Genomic DNA, 20,036 nt, shown 5'->3' on the forward strand with positions numbered 1-20,036 from the left:
TCATTTCCTTTGATGACTACAGACAGAAAACCTGACACAAATTGGCTTATATATCAACAGGGGACTTTATTGCTTATGTTAAGTAAGTAGGTGGGCATCAGGTATGATTTGATTCAGCTGTTCTGCCCATTCTGCATTCCACAGTGTTTCTATAGATCTCAGTCCCTACTGCCATCCCCTCAGACCCAAGATCTCTCCATGTGGATAAAAGCCACCTGCAGATGTAGGCTTCAGGTCACTAAGTCTCATTGTCCCTCCTTGGAATCTGTACACCCTCTAACTAGCTTGACTGAGCCACTGAGCCAATCAAGGAGGAAAATGGAGTCTGCTGAGTGGCTTAAGCAACCCAGGGGCCGCCTCTATAGTGAGCTGACTCCAAATCCACTGAAGAGAAAGCTGGAATGGAATTGATGTAGGGACCATAACCCTTCACCCTCCACTCACCTGAAACCTGAATGACAGGCACATCTGCAGGCAGAGACTTTGGAAAAAGGCGTTTATTGGTGTGGTGGTCTCAACACTCCCCATGAATCGGAACACACGGCTCCCAGGGTCCCCCGCCCCCCTCCCTGGCACCCCGCCCCCTCCCAAGCCCATCCTGGACCCTGGGAATGGAAGACAATGTGAGATGGGGCCCACGCCCCTGTCTGAGGTACAGTCACTACCCCTTGCCCCCCTGCCCCTCTCTGCCATCTCCTCCACCAAGCTCTGGGTGGTGTGGTTAGGGGTGGGTAGTTAACAGGTGTCTGGGAGTCAGGGCAGGTGACTTGGCGTCTTTGTCTGGGCTCAGGAAGTTTGGGTGACGCCTCTCTTCCCCCCACTCTGCATAGTGTGGCGTACCAGGGTGGGGACATCCCCACAATCAGAGCCTTTCTGTCCGTGCCCCTTCCTGACAACTGTGGTCCACCTTGGGAGCACTACTGCTTGCTGGTCACCATCTACAGGACAGCTGGAGCCAGGAGCTACTGCTGGTCACAGTCGCTGGTGCTGTGTGTGTGTCTGGGTGTGTGTGAGGTGGTCAGGTCAGCCTTTGGGAGGTACAGTCAGTGGAGAGGCCAGGGAGTCCCCACCTGGGGCCAGCTGCAGGAACCCAAGGGCACCTGGTGACCAAGGGATGGGGGGGTTGGTGGCAGGCGAAGGGCAAAGCACTGAGACAGACAGGTGACAAATTTCCACCAGCCTGACAGTTGAATGGAAGCACCGATTGGCCCAGGAAGGGGCCAGAAAGTTCAGGGTTAGGGAGGGACAGGGCAAGTGGAAAGGTCTCAGGCCACTGAGCCAGCGATGGGGCCTCTGGCTACATGCAGCTGGTGAGAGAGCGGAGAGGAAACAGCCAGGATGGGGATCCCCCCCCCCGACCTAGTCACAAAGGCTGAATGACACCTGCCCCACTCCAGACCTGCCCAGGACATGCCCTTTCCAGAGGGAGGGGTGGTGGTTGGTGTGCGTGCATATATGGAAAAGCAGGAGCTAGCATCTTCTTGTCACAGCTTCCACTGCAAAGTCCCCATACCAACCTCCAGCCAGAGGAAAGAGGCAGCAGGGTTGGGAGGAGGACATGGAGGTGGCAGGGACGGAGGAATGCTGGTCCCTCCCCACCCCTCCAGCCCACCCTCACACACATACACATATACACAACATGCAGGTTCACACTCACACACACACAAACACACACACACACACACACACACACACACACACACACGAGCCAGTTGACAGCCTGAGCTAAGAGAGGGGTGTGGGGTGGCCAGGGGTGGGTCGCAATCAGAAACGTGAACAGGTGGCGAGAATGGCTGTAGAAAGATGGATAATTTTGCGGTATCCCTCACAGTGATGGGTTTTCTAAGGATCTTCTTCCTTCTCCTCCTCCTCCTCTTTCTCTCTTCTTCCTCAGTGGCTGAGAGCTCTTCTGTCCCCTCCAGACCCTTGGCGCTTGCTTGCTCCCCCTTTTTCTCTTGCTCTTGGCCCGAGGCCCCCTGCAGGGGGAGGCGCACTGCATTGGGTTGTACCTACATTCTCCACCACAGCCAGCCCAGGGCGGAGAGGAGGGTCAGGGGCCCCGGGGGTCTCGGGGCTGAGTTCTCCAGGGATCCTGGGCCTGGAAAAAGAGAGGGTCATGAATGGAGGCTGGGATGGGGAGGACCTGCATGCATCTTTCCCTACTATCTCGTCTGCATCATCCTCTCCTCCTCTCTCTCTAGCTTTTTGAGACAGGGTCTCCTTGCCATGTAGCCCCAGGCTGGCATCAAACTCAAGATCCTCCTACCTCTGTTTCCCAAGTGCTGAGATTATAGGCATGCACCACTGAACCTGGCTCTGAGAGTTCCTTCGAGCCTGGGGGCCTTTTGGGGGCTTTGACTCTGCACACCTGCTTTTCTGATTCTTTGGCCCTCAGTATCCTCTCTGCTTATCTTCATTTCCTTCTTACTGGTTAGACCTAGACTCTTTGAGTTCATCTTTTTGTCTTAAGAATTCTGTCTGTCTAGCATTTCCACCAGTCTGAAATGGCTCTCCGGACTTCTCTGCCTCACATTGGCTATGGTTCCCCTCCCTCCATAGCTGTACATATCAACAACGAGTTGTACATCTCCACCCACCCAGCTGCTCAAGTCCAAATCAGAGTCATTTTGACTTAAATTTCCTTTTCCCTCATTCTTCTGCATCCAGTCCAACAATTTAGTCCTTCAGGCTCCACCTCCAAAGAAGCCTGGGGCTGCCAGATGCAGAGCCTTCGGCCACGCACAGTAGCTCTGGAGGTGACAATCTCCTTCCCTGGTTCCTGCCTCCATCACCACCCAGCCTCTCCCTCAAATAGCAAAGAACTAGCCAAACACAGGTCTCTCCCAGCTTAACAGGCTCCAGTGGCCTGGCCCTGCAGTGTAATCAAGTGCAAACTCCCTATCGTAGGGAGGCCCCAGGCTCTACCTTCCTAAAGGGCAGGTTCCAGCTGAATGCTCTGTCACTTCAAGCTATCCTCCTCGCTGTGCCTTTGCCATCGCTGCTCCCTCCACCTCTTCCCACGGATGTGCACCGGGCTGACTTCCTACCAGTCAAGTCCCAGTGTAAATGCCGTCCATTCTCCAAGCTTTCTGTGAAGACCTCGTTGAATAGCTACTACTCCCATCCTCTTCATCGCTTCTTCGCTCTCTGGCTCTTCTCCATATCCTAAACTCGTTTATTCTAAGTGTCTGATTGTTTGTCGACCTGTCCACTTATTTATTGTTTTACTATACTAAACCATAAACCCTGCAAGTCCCCAAACCTTGTTGCTTCTGTACACTTGTGTCCTTAGCGGCAGTCCCTTAGAGGGCGCTCAATGAATAGTGACTGAATGGATCGGTTTCTTTGCTCAGATGAGGTCCCCAAGTCTCCGCTTCCCCCTCCCCTTTCCACCCCACGGTCTGAGCCCCTCCTCACTGCCTGGGCCCCGCCCCCTCGTTTGAGTCTCCGCCCCTGCGACCCGGACCCCGCCCCCGCCCCACCCCGCGGCGCGCAGACGCACGGAGAAGCCGCATGGAGGCACTAGACGCTCCAAGCCGGTTGGCTGCGCGACACGTGTAGTTGCCATAGTGCCGGGCGCTCACGTTGGCGAAGAGAAGCATCGAGCGGGTGCGCTCCGTCTGCACCTTCAGACCCTCGGCCGTGCCGCTGCTCAGCCTGCCGGGGATCCGGGTCAGGGTTGGGCCGGGCCCCCCTTGGGACGCAGAGCCCAGCCCCTTGGAGCTCCTCTATGCCCCGGAGACCCCCGTTCTGCCATGTGCCCCAGTGACCCCCGGCATGGGGTTCTAGATCTTCAGGGGTCCCCTTTCCAGACACTGTGGCCCCTCAGGCACATCCGCGGTGTGCGCGCGCCCCCAATCCCAGTGGTACCCTAAACCTTGCACTCTACATCCTCAGCATCGACTCCCAACCCCAGATCTTCTCCTGGAATGAGTCCAGGGGATGGGGCTCCAGCGTTCATCATCCCGGGATCCAAGATATTCTCCCTTGGGACCCGGCAGTCTCCATCCCCTACAGGCTGCACCCTCAGTTCTCAGCGCCTTTTTGTTCCTGTTCCAAGGGACCAGGGACCTCCCCTCTTCCCACGGCCCGCCCGGGTGCTGTCCTCACAGTCTGTCATCCTTGTACCACTGGAAATCTGCGGGCGGCACCGCCATGGCTTCGCAGCGCAGGAGGGCAGCCCGGCCCAGGGCGGTGCGCGCGCTGGTCACATCCGTGATGGTCGGGGGATCTGGCGAGGGGCGAAGGTCAGCAAATTCTCCTAGTTCCATGGGGACTACTGGGTGCCGCTCCCAGTGCCCCCCCCCAGACCGGGGTCCTGCCCAGCTGGTTCCTCCATTGCACAGACTCCCCCCCCTCCACACACAAGGTCCACCCTCCTTCCTGCCCAGTGCCAAGGGCGCTCACAGTTGACTGTGACCAGCACGCGGCGGCTGTCGGGCGCCGAGTTCACCCCGTTGTGAGTCACACACTCGTATTCCCCGGCCTGGCCCCGCTGGATGTCGGAAATCTCCAGGATCTCGCCCTCCGAGGTGAAGCCGTCTGTGGGGGAGGGTGGAGGAGGGGGCGGGGCCGGACACAAACACTTAACACGGGACAACACGGGCACAACACGGACACACATCAGCGGGATGGGCACAGCAAGGCCTGGAGTGCCCGGGTCAGTAGGAGCTGGGAGGGGCCTGAGGAGTGAGGCAGGAGTGAGGATAAGGGCTTAGGAACTGGAACCCAGTGGGGGAGGGTCCTAGAATATGGGGGTTCAGGAGATCCGGAGAGCTGAAATCTTATGACTCAGATTATTGGGCTCAGAGAACCCAGTGGGGAGGAGGATAGAGGATCTTGGATCTTGGGTCTCAGAAGAATCGAGGAGATACAGACCCAGTGGGGGCAGGTCTAGAGTTCTGATGTCTAGTTCTTGGGGTGTGTCTGAGTGGGGAATTGGGATCTGGTGATTGGAAACAGTAATCCAGGTATCTGGGATCTTATGACAGACCCCTGGTTAGAGAAGACCCTCTGGGACTCAGAGCATCCAGTGGCCCAATATTTATTATTACTATTTTTACTTTTGGCAATACTGGGGTTTGAACTCTGGCCCTTGTGCTTGCTAGGCTCTACCTCTTGAACCATGCCCCCAGCCTTTTGTTACTTTAACTATTTTTCAGTAGGGTGTTGTGCTTTTTGCTTGGGGTAGCCTGGTGATCTCCCACCCTTTGTCTCCCAAACAGCTGGGATTACAGACGTGCACCACCATATCCCTGCTGTGACCCAGGATCACAGGTTCAGAAGACAGAGTGGGGTAGATCCAGGGATCTGAGGCTTAGTAATTGGGTGCTGGGTCTCAGGGGATCAATGGGATAGGACCCAGTGATTAGCACCGTGGGTCTGGAGATTTAGGATCTGTTGGTGCAGACCCGGGTAAAAGGGCTGGTATGTGATATCCCCACCCTGGTCTGTCACGTTCAGGCCCCTTGGTGCTATGTTTGGGGATTGTGGGGTAGGGATGGAGGGAGCTACTGAATCCCTCTGGATCTGGTCAGGGGTCAGGGAACTTGCATTTCTGGCCAGTTCCCAGGGGATGGTGAGGTCAGGGGACCACACTTGAAAACTATCTGGCCAGAAGAGAGGTGAAGATATGACTGGGAGGTGGGAATGTGGCCAGGACCTAGGTTGTCGCCTGATTTGGGGATCTAGTGGTGGGGACCCGAGTCCAGGAGAGGGTGGGAAGAGGCTTGGCAGGTAATTTGGAGACACTGGGCACAGGTGGGAAGCAGTGGTGAAGGTGCTAAGGATCTGTGATTTGGGGATGAAATAACTGGGGATCAGAGTGGCAGGGGACATGACATCACCAGAAGGGCTGAGGAGGGGTTGGAAGTGAGGGGTACTGGGTCTGTGAATCTAGCTGGAGATTTGGGGGATGGAGTGGCCCAGACTGTAGCTGGGGATGGGGTCCTCACCTCGGAGCTGTCTCCAGGTGACCGTGGGCTCTGGCCGCCCCACGGCCAGGCAAAGTAGGTTCACATTGCCGCCCTCATTGACTGTCACAGGCGAGGAGATGTTCACAATGCGGGCGGGGACTGTGGGCAGAATGAAAGGTCAGCGAGGGCCGCACGTGCATACTCGGGAGTCCAAGCCCTGTCCTCTCCTCCCTCGGACCCAGGGGTCCAGAGTCCAGCTCTCCTGCCTCAGACCAGGCAGCTGCCATCCACTCTGGCCTCTGAACCATTCCCTCTCTGTCCCCCCCCACCCCCCCTCCCCCCCGTTGCCCTTTCTCTGCGGTCTCCGCTCAGGCAAGGCTTCTTATCTAATTGCTGGCCTCGCTCCTGTGTCTTTCTCCTTCATCCTAACTTGTTTTCTCTATCTTCCAGTCTGAATTACTCTCTCCCTGTTTCTATTTCTATTTCCTATTAGTTTAGAGCTGATTTATTTAACGATGCCCCTATGGTACTTCTGTGTTTGTAGATTCTGCTCTCAGTGCTTTATTAACAGCCACTCACCCCACGCCCTGTGGCAGGTGCCACTAGCTCAACGTTTTCTAAATCAGGCATGTGCTGTTTTTTCTCTCCCACCTGAACATTCTCCAGGCAGGATGGCCCTGTGACGTATGATGGTATGATGCCAGAGTTTAATTAGCATGAGACACAGGTGGCCTTTCTTAGTGATGATGTCTCAAGTTTGATGAATGACAGCGCCACCCCGAGTGAGTTTCAGCTCAGAAGGCAGAGGCCTCTCTGCTTACTCAGGGTCCCTTGGCTGGTGGGCGTTGGTCTGAGCTGGAACCCAGGTGGTCTGGCTCCTGAGCTGTTGAGACCCCACGGGGCTCTCTGAGTCTGTGGGTTCCCATATCTCTGGGTGTTCCCTGCCCTCTGTTGCTACCTTCCAGACCCTCTATGGATTTATTTATGTATTTTTTCTTGTAGGACTAGGGTTTGAACTCAGGGCTTTGCAAAGCAGATGACTTACTGCTTGAGCCACGCTGCCTCCAGTTCACTGGGACTGGCGTCTCACAAACTACTTGCCCAGGCTGGCTTTGAACCTTGATCCTCCTGATCTCAGACTCCCAAGGAGCTTGCTTGAATTACAGGTCTGAGTCACAGATACTCAGCCTTCTGTGTGGAAGTCTGACAGATAGGGCTTTGTGGGACTTGCCTCATAGAATTGGTTCATTCTCTTCCCTGTCATTTTTCTTTTTCTTTTTTTGGCAGCACTGGGTTTTGAACTCAGGGCCTCAAGTTTGCTAGGCAGGCACTCTTACCACTTAAGCCACTCTGTCAGCCCAGACATCCTGCCTGGAAATCCCTCCCTGAGCCATTTCTTGCAAAATCAGCCCCAAAGGGTCAGGCAGAACCCGCCTGGTGTATCCTCAGTGCGAAGTCCATTTCTGGGGCTCATCACATGCATTTGATCTTCCTCTGATTTCTCCCTCAACCCAGAGCTCCCCTGCCCTAGAACTGTCATCTGAAGCATCACTATCAAGTGACTTCTCCCTTCTGCTTGGATGAAATCCCCGAAGACGGCTGTACTCATCTTCCATTGGGATATGTCCCCAGGATCGGGAAACGGCACTTAGCCACTGTGAATCACTGGGAATCCTCCCACCCACCATAGTACAGGCCTGTCACTATGTCCCCGTCACTGTGTCCCCTCCCCCCTCACTCAGCCCCCCGCCCCCAGCAAGGCTCACCATGGACGATGAGGTAGACCTGAGTGGTGTACGGCTGGTGACGGGTCTGGAAGGAGCAGGTGTAGAGGCCCTCGTCACCAAGCCCCACCTGGGTGATGAGGATGGAGAACTCCTCGGGCGTGTTGATGAGCAGCCTCACCCGAGGGTCACTGGTCCAGCGGTCATTGCCGGCATACAGGATGTTGGAACGGTTCAGCCAGGCCACGCGGGTCACATGCTCATCGATGAAGCAGCTGCAGCGTGGGGGACGATAAGGGGAGGACGGGTTTTCTCCACCTACCCACTCTCCATCCCCAGGTCCCACTGCACCCCACGGGGCAGAATGTGGTGCACACTGTACATGTGGGTATACAGGTGAGCCACAGAGAGGACGGGGGTCAGGGGGATCCCAGCAGCATGGCAGCCGATTGTTGCTGAGTGATTGTTATGTACCAGAGACCCAAAGAGAGAGAGGGACAGGGATGCAGAGGAGGGGACAGAGCCCAGAGAGAGAGGGAGGGAGACCCAAACAAAGGGACAGAGACTCAAGGAGGGGCTAGAGACAGAAAGAGGGGTCAGAGACCTAGAGGGAAGGAGGGACAGGTATGCAGAGAAAGAGGGTGACAGATACAGAAAGAGAGGAAGACAGGGACCCAGGGACAGAGACCCAAATAGAAGGGACAGGGGCCCCAAGTGACAGGGGCAGAGATGCAGAAAGAGGGGACTGGGGCCCAAGTGATGGGGGGGCAGAGACCTAGGGGAACAACAACCTGTGTTCTCATTTATTGATGCTTAAGCAGCATGCAGTCTAAGTAGGGTATATATGAACTCAAATCCTTGAAACCCATGTGGCAGTCACCGTCTCTTCATTCCTTTGACCAATGGGGACACTGAATTCCAAGGGTGGAGCTGTGCTCAGTGTCAAATCCCGGAACAGCCTGGCTCTTGTTGGGGGTGGTGTCTTTCAAGCCTTCCCCATCCCCACCCTGTGAAGGGGAACCCTGCAGGTGAAGGGCAGGATGAGTCCCTGGGTTGTGACATACCTGAGAGTGGCATTGTCGCCTTCACACACTGTGTAGTTGTCTGCGGGTGAGCTGAATTCCAGGCTCTGGGACAGCAGCCCTGTGAAAGGGAGGTGGCCTTGGCCTTAGCAGCTGGGGCAGGATGGGCATGGCAGAGACCTCGCACACACAGGCACACGTGCGCCCTCCCCCCCGGGGGGGACACAGGCATCTGTACTCACTGCCACACACATTCATTGATGTTTTCAGAGATATGCATATGGTAAACACAAAGGAGATGCACGCAACATGTGCCTTCTCCAGGGCCGGCACTGAGTCACAGATGCGGATGGGTGGGCTCACGAGGACAGATGCCACACACCTCCAGAGACACAGAGACAGCACCTAATCACAGCACACAGACACAGATACATGGACATGTGCACAGACGAGACATGGGTACACACACACCCATGCATATGTGCATACACAGATATGTGTACACACACACCAATATGCGTGCACACACACAAACACGCACACATATATACCCTTAATACATGTGTGCTAACACACAGACATGGGCACACATATACACACCAGTACACAGTGTATACACATGCCAACACGTGTCTACACACATACATGGAAACACAAACACATACTAATTCATGTGTATGAAGACACCTGCACAGACACTTGTGGGCACACAATAAACACATACATGTACACAGCCACATGAGTACACAGAACACATACACTCTCAAGAGATAACAGTGTACAGAGATACAGATAAATAGACACAGATTTGAACTACGGAGATTCAGATTCATACTTGTAAACATACATTGTATCATCACAGATACAGGACAGATACACAGACACCCAGATGCATGCATAAGACGAATACAGACACACATGAACAAATTCACAAAACACATATACCCAGATTGGTAAGTATACAGTGTACGAACCCACAGGAACATATGTATACATACACACAAGTACACAGATGTACACACTCAGACACACGTACATACGCACAGGTCACTAAGCATGCAGTATACACACATACCCACAGAAAGAACACACACGTACCTAGGAAACACACAGAGATCCACACATACACACGTTATTTCAGACATACTTCAGCAGACATACAGAGTGAGCTGTCTACAGACACTCACCACAGACACATATGTACACAGATACGTACACATCTATCGCAGACGCACACTTTTAGACATGGTGCCCAGATACACACAAACCTCCACGTGCACACACACCTGCCGGACATACACTGGCCCATGCTCTCAGGGCACGCTTGCAGATGCATGTTTATGTCCGCCTGCACACGCCAGTGTGGCCTGCAGGCCCACCATTCATCTCTCTGTGGAACATGGCCAGCAGCTGGACCAGGGCCAGGGAGTGGGGGCTGGGTGTGCAGAGGCGGTGGAGGCAGCACCGGCAAAGAGGGAGGAGGCTGGCTGTGTGACCTTGGACGACTGGAGCAGGGAGGCCCTGTGAGAGGCTGCCCTGCCCCCAGCCAGGGAAGAAGAGCTAATTAATCTAATGAATTAATTGCCCGTGCTGCCCTAACGACTCCCAGGGGCCCTCTCCATTGCGGCCCTTCAGAATGGGGCCTGGACAGTACCAACTGCAATGGGCTGGCCAGGACCTGGGGTTTGGGGCTGGGCCCTGCAGGGTCCTCAGCCTGAGCTCACCCACGCCAGGGTCTCTGCTGTGTTTTGGGGAGCCCAGGATGGAGGGAGAGGGGAAGTCCTCCCTGAGCTGTGTGTCGTGTGCACTGCTGCACACAGCCCAGGTAACAAAAGGATGGATACACACATGCACACACACACAGGGTTACGGGGGATGGGGGGGTGCGGCGCAGAAAGGACACACAGAGCCAGCGACAGGCCAGGAAATAGTTCTAGCTTCTCAGTCACACACACAGTTATGGCTCTGCTCAGGGGCACGTACACAGTCACAGTGACACCCCCATGGGTGCCCCAGACACACGCTCGACAGAAGGTCAGTTGGAAAAGGCAGCTGTCTCCAAGGAGACTGTCACAGTTTCAGGCACAGAGGGACAGCCCCAGGCCAAACAGCACTTGGGCAGAGTCACCCCACCAAATACCATTGGTTCCCGCATGGTTCAGTGAGCACCAAAACCTTCCACATCACTGCAAGGTCCACTCATGGTTACAGCCCTACACAGAGGGATGGTCACACACACACACACACACACACACACACTGGCTTGACACATCACGTGACCCTACTGGTCCAAGCTGACACTCCTAGCCCCACTTTGAAGGGCCTGACTCCCACCTACACAAAACTACAACCTATGCAAGGAGACAGCCACTCTGTCACATCGCCTCCAACACAAAGGGTTGCCCCAGGCCGAGAATCAGCTGCATAAAATGATGTTGTCACATACAATTAGATCATGCATGGCCACACACACACACACACACACACACACACACACACACACGCACACAGGGCATTAGAAAGTCACTTACAAAAAGATACACCTGGACAGTCACAGATTGTGCTATAATACAGCTCAGTAACCGTGACGTTGCTGTGGGCATGTGGATTACGCCTGTAATCCCCGCATTCTGGATGCTGAGTTAGGAGGATTGCAAATTCAAGACAAACTTGAGCTACATAGTGAAACTCTGCCTGAAAAAACCAAGGGCTGAGAATATAGCTCAGTGGTAGACCTCTTGCCTAGCAAGAGCAAGGCCCTAGGTTCCAATCCTAGTCCCACAAAAAGACAAAACCAAACCAAAACAAAAGCAGCCATATGTGGGGACTAACATCCTTCTTGGGCTCATCAAGGAGACACACCCCACTGTATCTGTCAAGCTCCAGGGTCCCCAGCCTTGGCCCTGTTGGCACTGGGGTGCAGTGTAAGATGTTTGGATCCACTTGATTCTAAAAGCTCCCTCTTCTAACAGCAGTGATAATCCAAAATACCTCCAGACATTGCCAGATGCCCCTTAGGGTGCAAACCACACCCCACTGTCACCTTGACCTAAAGCAAAAAAGGTGTGGGATCTGGTACGATGGCCTATGTCTGTGGTCCCAACTGTTTGGGAGGCAGAGGTAGGAGGATGGCTGGCTGAGTCCAGCCCAGCAAAAGTGCAAAACCCTGACTCAGAAACAAACTAGAAGCGAAAGGACTGGGGTGTGGCTCCTGTGTCTAGCAAGCAAGAGGCCCTGGCTAACACGCCAGGGAAGAGGGAGCTGTCCAGGGTCCCGTTCGGGCTGAGGGACTGCAGGGCTCCAGGACTCTGCCACCCATAGGAGCTGAGCCCAGAACTGGGGTCCTGTGGTGAGGAGTGGACCTCCCCCACCCCGCCCGAGGCAGGCAGGCCCTCAGCCACACATCCTGGCAGACAGAAGCACTGACAGATGGTCAGACATACACCTCCTTGCCACCAGAATCTTTCCAACCCTCAGAGCTGACGATGCCCCTCCCAGGGCTCCCGCTGCTCCAGGACCAAGCCCTATGATGCTCTCAGCCTGGCGTTTGTCAGGCCCTGGTGTCACCCTCCTGCCTTGTGTCCTCTGGTTCTGTGTTTCCCTCTGCTCCCCAACTCACTGTCTGGTCCAATCCCTTCTTCTCCCTCTCCTTCCCTTTCCCCTCCCTCTCCTCCTTGTCCTCCTTCTCCTCCTTTTTCTTTTGGGACTCAGTGGAAGGGGGTCCCTGCTGATGGCCCCGATGAGTTCTGGCCCTGCTCCCAGAGCTCGGATCATGTGCACCTTGGATCAGGGTTGTCTGCCTACCCATCTGTCTCATGGACAGTCCCAAGAAACATGTGATAAATAACTCCATCCCTCAAGTGGGCCTCTGCTTCCTGGTCTGTGCATCTATAAATATGTATGGCCCAAGCCTTTATATCTGTCTCAAAAAATCTCCAGACTTTGGAGTCAGAAGGCGCCCTCCATGTTGTGTGACCTTGGGCAAGTCTTTCCCCTGTCTGGACTTCAGTCAGTGTTGGTGGGGATCAAAGTAGCAGTTCATTTGTCCTAGGCTGACTTTTTTTTTTTAGACAAGGTCTCTCTGTATGTAACTCAGCCTGGCCTCAAACCCAATCTTCCTGCCTCAGCCTCCAATGCTGGAATTATAGGTGTGTACCACTATGCTCAGCCAGGGATGGCCTTCTTTTATTATTGTTATTTTTTATTGTTGTGCCGGGTGGGGATACCTTGTGAGGGCTGACCTTCTTAAGAGTCTACTACCCACTCTGTCTCTGGTCCTGGTTCTTCCCTCTGTCTCTGTCTAGATCACCCTGATTATGGCTGTGTCTGCTGCCCCCACTAGATAAGGGCTCCTCTAGGTCTTCAGTCTGGCCTAGTTCAGTGCCTGGCCCACAGCAATCCTTAAGAGCTATTTAGTGCATCGGTAAACAGGTGCATGCTGTGGAAATTCTGCCTGGACACATCCCATCTCCCCCAGGTCTGGCCTGTGCTCCCCAATGCCTGAACTACTTCCATTAGAGCTCAGATTACACTCTGAAGTCTGTCTTCCCCAGCAGACTAGAAGTGTTGGAAAGATAGAGCCTGGTTCTAACTTGACATCACCCAGCACAGGGCCTGGCCCACTGGACACTTTGGGAAATAGTGGTTAAATAACTGAATATAATGAATGCCTGTGATGCTCTTCAGCTCTTGAACTCCTACTCGTTCCTCAAGACCCTGACATAAATGTCCTTTTCTCCAGGAGACCCTTCCTGACTATACAAAACAGAATCCCCACCCCCTCTTCTGGGCACCCTGTAACTCAGGTGAGGCAGTGTCCACAGTGCCTCCCTCACCAGATCAGGTATTTTCTGAGGGGCTGATTCTTAGCTGTGTGTCCCAGGGCTGGTCCTAGCTCAGAGCCAGGAAGAGTTTGTGGCCAGGGAAGGAATGGAAGGTCAACAGAAACTGGGTAATAGATCCCCAAGGGGCTGGGGCTGGGGACCCAAGTGTCTGCACCCCATTTCCTGCCTGGGTGAGTCTTGACCAGCCTGAGCTTCAGTTTCCCCATTTAGAAAAAGCAAAGAACAAAAGCTTTCTGGGAGAGTTGTGGTGAAGAATTCACCAAGAACACACAGCGGAGTGCTTAGCTCAGCAACTGCACACAGAAGGGGCCCAAGAAATGCTGGCTGTTCCTAACAGTGCCCTCTTCTTAACGAAACACCTGTCGCCCTCCCTGGCTTGACATCACTCTCCCTAGATAGCTTAGGGGTCAGGGCCTTGTCTGGGCTATTGCTGGCTCTGAGTCAGTGACTTCTGCAAAATGTCCTGTGAGCATCTGCTCTGACAACCCCACTCCAGCTTGCTGGTGTAAGAGAAAAAGAGTAGGGTTAAGCCCCAGCTTTGCACCTCAGTCACACAAGCTTACTATGCCTCCTGGGACTCAGCCTGCCTCGCTGGGAGGCATCATGTGGGGACAGAGAGACCACACGGGTCCCTTGTCCTAGTGGGATTTACAGTCCAGACTAGCAGGCCTCATACCTGTTTGGTAAATCCAGTAATGAAATGTCATGGACAGGTGAGTTCTCTTAGGGGAGAAAGAGTTGGAGGTAACAATGTCCTGTGGCCCATTGAGGGACCTTAGGCAAAGTGGAGACCCTCTGGTGAAGACGGAGCGGGAATGCTCGTGCCCTAGAAGTCACGGGTGGGACACTTGGGGCCCAGGTAGCCTGTGAACATGTGCAAGGAAGGCATCAGGGAGTTAGTGGTAGATGGTGGGGGGATAAGCAGGCACATGGCTGGGGCTGAGAAGAGGCGGGGCCTGGTGTGACTGTGAGAAGGGGCGGGGCCTGGTGTGGCTGGGAAGGGGCGGGGCCTGGTCTGGCATGACTGACAGAGAGGAGCCCCAGGCTCTTCCTCCTCCTTCTTGAACTGGGAGGTCCAGAGGACTTCGCATTGTGGCGCTGGGGTAGTCCAGATGCTGGACTGAGAGTCCTGGACCTTAATACTTCATGTTGCTGCCTCGTTTCTGCTGGTTTATACCTCAGGGCCTTTGCATGCACTGTTCTCTCCATCCCGGGGTCTTTACAAGGTTGGCTTTTCCTTTTCTTTCAGGTGTTTTGTTTGTTCAACTGCTTGTTTTGAGACAGGGTATCTCTATGTAGGTCAGACTGGCTTCAGACTCACTATGTAGCCCAGGCTGGCCTCGAACTGGAGATCCTCCTACCTTAGCCTCCTGTGTGCTGGGATCACAGGCCTGTGCCACCATGTACAGCTTTCTTCAGGTCTTAGCTCCACTCTCAGGGATGGCTTTCTCCATGACCCAAATTCTCAAATGGCTAACATGTCCTCCAAGTCACTCTCCTTTACCCCCCTCACTCTCTGGAGTGACCTACTAACTTGTTAGATTTTGCAATTGGCTTTTGACATCTCTGTCTCACTATGATAATAAGGTCTGTGAGGATGGTGACTTAGTCTGATTTATTCAATGCTATATATACCTCTCAGGTGCCCAGAACAGAGACTGTATACTTAATCAACTTTTGTTAAATGAAGCTGGAAGTCGTGGTATGTGCCTGTAATCCCAGAACTCTGGAGGCTGAGGTAAGAGAATCTCAAGTTCAAGGCTAGCCTGGGCTACCTAGCAAGATCCTGTCTCAAAGCGAACAACCTCCCCTCAAACACTTGCTAAATGGACTAATGAAACACAGCCCAGCTCAGAGGTCTTATGGCCAGGTGGCCAGGGGCAACACCAGGCTCAACCCAGGGATGCTGGGAGCGCCCCGCCCCCTCTCTCTGCTACCATCACCCCTCCAGCTGTCCAGAAAGCAAATGAATTCCAACCTCTCTTGCTGTAGTGGCCATTTGATTTTGTTGAATTGTTTCATGATACAATGTAGCTACTTCGTGAATGAATGTGTACCGTGGGCGTGGTGGGCAGGGTGTGTGTTGGCACAAAAGATTTAGGAAAAAAAATAAAATTAGAGTAATATTTATGGATGTCAGGGATGTTTTGTTAAGTGGAAATGAGCCAGCTACAGAGAAATGGGCCTATTTTCGTTTCTATTTTAGGAAAAGCATCAACAAACCAACCAGTCCTCTCTCTATGCTGACTTCTGTGTTAGTGAGTTTGTGTAAGTGGAGAAAAGCCAACTAGGGAAGGATGCCATGAGGCTGGCTACTGGGCTGAAAACCAGGTTCCTCTCGGGATTTATTTATTTCTTTTGTGGGACTGGGGTTTGAACTCAGGGCTTTGCACTTGCAAAGCAGGTACTCTACCACTTGAGCCACACCTCCAGTGCATTGTGCTCTGGTTATTTTGGAGATGGGGGTCTCACAAACTATTTGCCTGGGCTGGCCTCGAACTATGATCTCAGCCTCCCAAGTAACCAGGATTACAGGTGCAATCTTTGGCTTAGGTTGTTTTGTTTTTGAGACCAAGTCTCCCTATGTTGCCCAGGCTGGTCTTGAACTCTCAACACTTTGCCTCAACCTCGCCAGTGCTGGGATTACAGTCATGTACCACCACACCCAGCATAACCTGGTTCCCTTATAAATAGGTTGAGGAGGGCGGAGGTGGGGCATAGTGGGGTTTGCTCTTACACCTGTGTGAGATGGGCTGTTTCACACTGCTATGTTCCTATAGGTACTTGGAAAACATCATGAAGAAAAGAAAGAGGCTCTTTTGCATACCTTGCCATGAGCTCTTTCCCAGACAGCTCAGACTGTCCACGGACCGAGGGAGGGTTTCTCTGGCACCTAGTTCTGTCTCTGCTCACCTCCACCCATCCTCTTTAGCCCTCAATTTTCAGATGGGAACCTAAATCCAGAGACAGGAAAGAACCTGTCCAAGGTCACATGGCTTTGCGAGATCTCCCACCCCAAGAATGAGGTCTGGAAAATGGAGAGTTACCCGGAGAGTAAAGAGGAAGTTGGTGGGGGGGGGGGGAGTCACAGAGGTACAGGGGGTGGGGGAAGGAGGAGAAAAAAGGCAAAACAAGAGGAGAAGGACACAGAAGAGGATTAGGACAGGAGCCAGGGGAGCTAGGAAGAGAGAGGGGGGACTCAGATGAGGAGTGACTGAAGATGGGGGACACTTTGAGAGGTAGGGAAAAGCATGCTGAAACACCATACTGAGACCAGCAGGGATGGAAAGACAAACACCCAGGGACAGATGGAACGTCACCAGTTAATACAGAGACAGGACAGGAGCCCCCGGAAATGGTCGAGACACAGACCAAAAGAGATGAGTGACAAGAGACAGAGAGAAAAACACAGGATGGGTGGTAGGCAGGTCAGTTAGCCATTCAGCTATCTGCTCCAGGGACGGGCTGACGCTCTGGCCCACTAGATCCTTGTCCTGATCTGTCCCTGTCTAAGCAAAGCTGTGTGTATGGGGAGGACGTGGGTATCCTGGGCGCTCAGGGCTGTGCTATTTGTGGCTGTGGGCGCTGCAGGTGCAGCTTGAAGTGGGATGCTGTGATGGTGTGTACGTGGTTGAGTGTGTCTGGGCTGGAAGCCCAGAGTGGCTGCCTCCCCAGGGCTGCTGCAGTCACTGCTGTTGGGCTCTGGTTCTTGACTGTATGTCCCTGACTATGACCCCTGGTTGGGTCATACCTTGGGGAATCTTTCAGAAGCACCGGGATTAAGGGGCTAGATGCCTCCAGGCCTCCTACCTCCTTCCTCTCCCTCCCCTTCCCTCAGGGGATATACTTGACCAAGCCAGGTCCTGCAGGGGGCACGCCAGCTCCAGTAGAACTCCCTGGCCTGGCTCAGCTGGAGACCCTCACCCAGGCCCCAGCCTCCATTGAACTTAACCCTGCCACTGACCCTGTATTAACCCTTCCCTTGCTTCCTCGTCCAGCGCACCTGTCCTCCATCTGCCCATCTCTCATCTCTGTCTAGCCCCAGGAACCCAATAGTCAATCAGAGCTTCTGAATTTGAGTCCCCAGCACAGCACCCCAACTTCCTGGATCTCCGGGACCGTTCCCCCACACAACTACAACACCCCAAACGCCAACACTTTCTCTCAACCTGGAGCACCCAGCTGGGGGGAATATCAGCACCTTCCTGGATCTTCCAGGCCCTGGGACTTGGGTTTGTGGACATCTTCTTTCTGACCCTGGGAAGAGATCCATCACCCCTTCTCCCCAACCCCCTACTACCTCTGCCCAGAGGCGCATACTCCAACCCCTAGGCAAGGTCTTCCTCAGAGACCCTCTCCATGCAGAGACAAGACCCCATACAGGTCTTGTCTCTTTGCACCCCAGCTCAGCTCCCAGATCTTGCCGGAGCCACCTCCCTGATCCCGGGGCCCGCACACTCCCGCCCCCACTCCTGAACCAGGTGTCACCACCCCGGTGCTCATGGGGGAGAAGCAGACCTCCGCCCCTGGGCTCCGGCTGCAGGCCCGGGACGCTGACTTCCGAGGACCTCCCCACCCTTAACGGCCTGGGGATGCAACAGCCCCTCGCTCCCGGGTCAGACCTCAGCATTCCGGGGCCTCCCCTTCTCAGCCCGGGAATGCAGCCCCCCAGCCCCACCCCGATCCCCCCGGCTGGGACCCCGGCGTCCGGGCCGAGCCCCCCCCCCCGCCCCCGGCGCTGCGGTACCTCGGCTGATGACGGCCAGGCCGGCCAGGGCGGCGGCGGCGAGGAGCCGGAGCCGGGCCCCGGGCGCAGGGGGGGGCATCGCGGCAGCGGCGGCGCGGAGGGGGAGGGGAGAGGGGGGGCCGGTCCGGGGCGCGCGAAGCCTGGGGGAGAGGGGGAGGGGGAGGGGGACCCCGCCTGCGGCTGCACCGGCCCGGGGGGCGGCGGGGGCGGGGGGAGGGGGCTGGGGGGGCGCGACGAGGCGGCTGGAGCTGCTGCAGACCCGGGGAGGGGGGCGGCGCTGACGGGCAGGGAGACCGGCCAATCAGAGGAGGCGGGGGGCCGCGGAGGCGGGGCCGAGGGGGGGTTGCTTGTCAGAGGGAGAGGCCTTTGTTACTGCGGCCCGGCCCCTACCCCGCCCGCCCCCGGCGCCCCACGTCTACGCGGGTCTGGTCTCCAGCACCCGGTGTGAGACACTTGCTAAAACCCAGCTCCCTCCTCCATCAAGTACCTATCTCATCCTTGGCCCAGGTTCCTGGTCCCAACACTCCACCCTCAGACCCAGGCGTTCAGATCCCAGCCTCCTCCCTGAGACCCAGGAGTCCAGACCCCAGTCCCTCCTCCCTCAGACCCAGGGGTCCTGACCCCAGTCCCTCCTCCCTCAAACCCAGGGGTCCAGACTCCAGCCTCCTCCCTCAGACCCAGGGGTCCAGGTCCCAGACACACTCTTCAGCTCTCTTCCTGTGTGACACAGTTCAGCTTCTCCAGATTTATTTCATGAACAACTAAACCACTGAATTAGGGGTGAAATTTTTCGTCTTCCCTCCATCCCAACTTTCACCCCCAGGATAACAGGGAAATGGGGATGGACTGGGGAGCCTGATTTTGGAAGTGAAGAGAAGTTGGCCCATGTTTTAGGTATTGGGTAAAAACAAAAAAAAAAACCCCAGTTTCCATTCTTTTCCTGACTTGATTGTGTGACCTTGGACAAATCAGTTCTCTTCCCAGAACTTCCATGTCTTCCCCAGCAAGATGAAAGATCCAGGATTTCCCAAAGTGATTGAGAATAGTAAGAAAGATCCTGGAGTTACTGCTGGAACCTGGTAACCTTCATGCTGTCTTACAGCCATTGATCAGGGTATTGGGGGTACTGGTCACTGTGGGAGCCCCCAGAGGGAGCCAGGGAGTTGCCAAAGAGGCTATTTTTCAAAGGGAAGAAGAAATCATCACCTGGGCTTGAGACTGGATCTGCTGCTGCTTGGCTGTGTGACTGTGGGCAGGTAGAGCTGCCTCTCTGTGCCCTAGAAAGTGAGGATAATACAGGTTCTACTTTCAGAACTAGGAGTTGGGGCCAGCAGATTCCTAGGGCTCAGGCATAGGTCATACAAGAATTCAATTTGTTATTAATACAGGCAGATGACTCAAAGCTTAATAACACCTTATAAGGGCAACAATCAATATTGTGTTACAAGATAGCATAAGACAGAGAGGAAGGGCAGGGACCTGCAGAGGTCAGCTCCCCACTTGCTGTCACCTGACTCCATCCCAGCGGATTGTCTGCTGGTCCTCACAGTAGTTCAGGTTCTTGGTGTCTCCACGCTGTTCTCAGGGTGTTTCCCTAGACTGGAGCATTCATTCCTCTCTTCTCTGCCTGTTGAACTCCCACTTGACCTTGAGGATTTCACCAGTGTGCTGTGTATATTCGTGTCCCTGTCCAGGTCCTTCCCAAATGACCCCATCCCTCTCTGACACAATCAAAAGATAAGAGGTTGAGTATCTCTTGCCTCAAGTGCTTGGAATCCAAATAT

At 54.5% G+C, this 20,036-nt stretch overlaps 1 protein-coding gene across 1 annotated transcript; it reads right to left on the bottom strand.

The window, feature by feature from the left end:
• Positions 1–589: 589 nt before the first annotated feature.
• Positions 590–18,336, bottom strand: Iglon5 (IgLON family member 5). Its single transcript, XM_074058112.1, has 8 exons — positions 18,253–18,336; positions 8,704–8,782; positions 7,682–7,914; positions 5,955–6,074; positions 4,408–4,542; positions 4,111–4,231; positions 3,503–3,657; positions 590–2,098 (listed from the first exon to the last, which is right to left on the bottom strand). The coding sequence occupies exons 1-8, from the start codon at positions 18,329–18,331 to the stop codon at positions 2,010–2,012; spliced, it is 1,011 nt and encodes a 336-aa protein (XP_073914213.1). The 5' UTR covers positions 18,332–18,336; the 3' UTR covers positions 590–2,009.
• Between the last annotated feature and the right edge of the window lie 1,700 nt (positions 18,337–20,036).

Source organism: Castor canadensis, chromosome 16, assembly GCF_047511655.1.
Source record: "Castor canadensis chromosome 16, mCasCan1.hap1v2, whole genome shotgun sequence".
Taxonomy (NCBI): domain Eukaryota; kingdom Metazoa; phylum Chordata; class Mammalia; order Rodentia; family Castoridae; genus Castor; species Castor canadensis.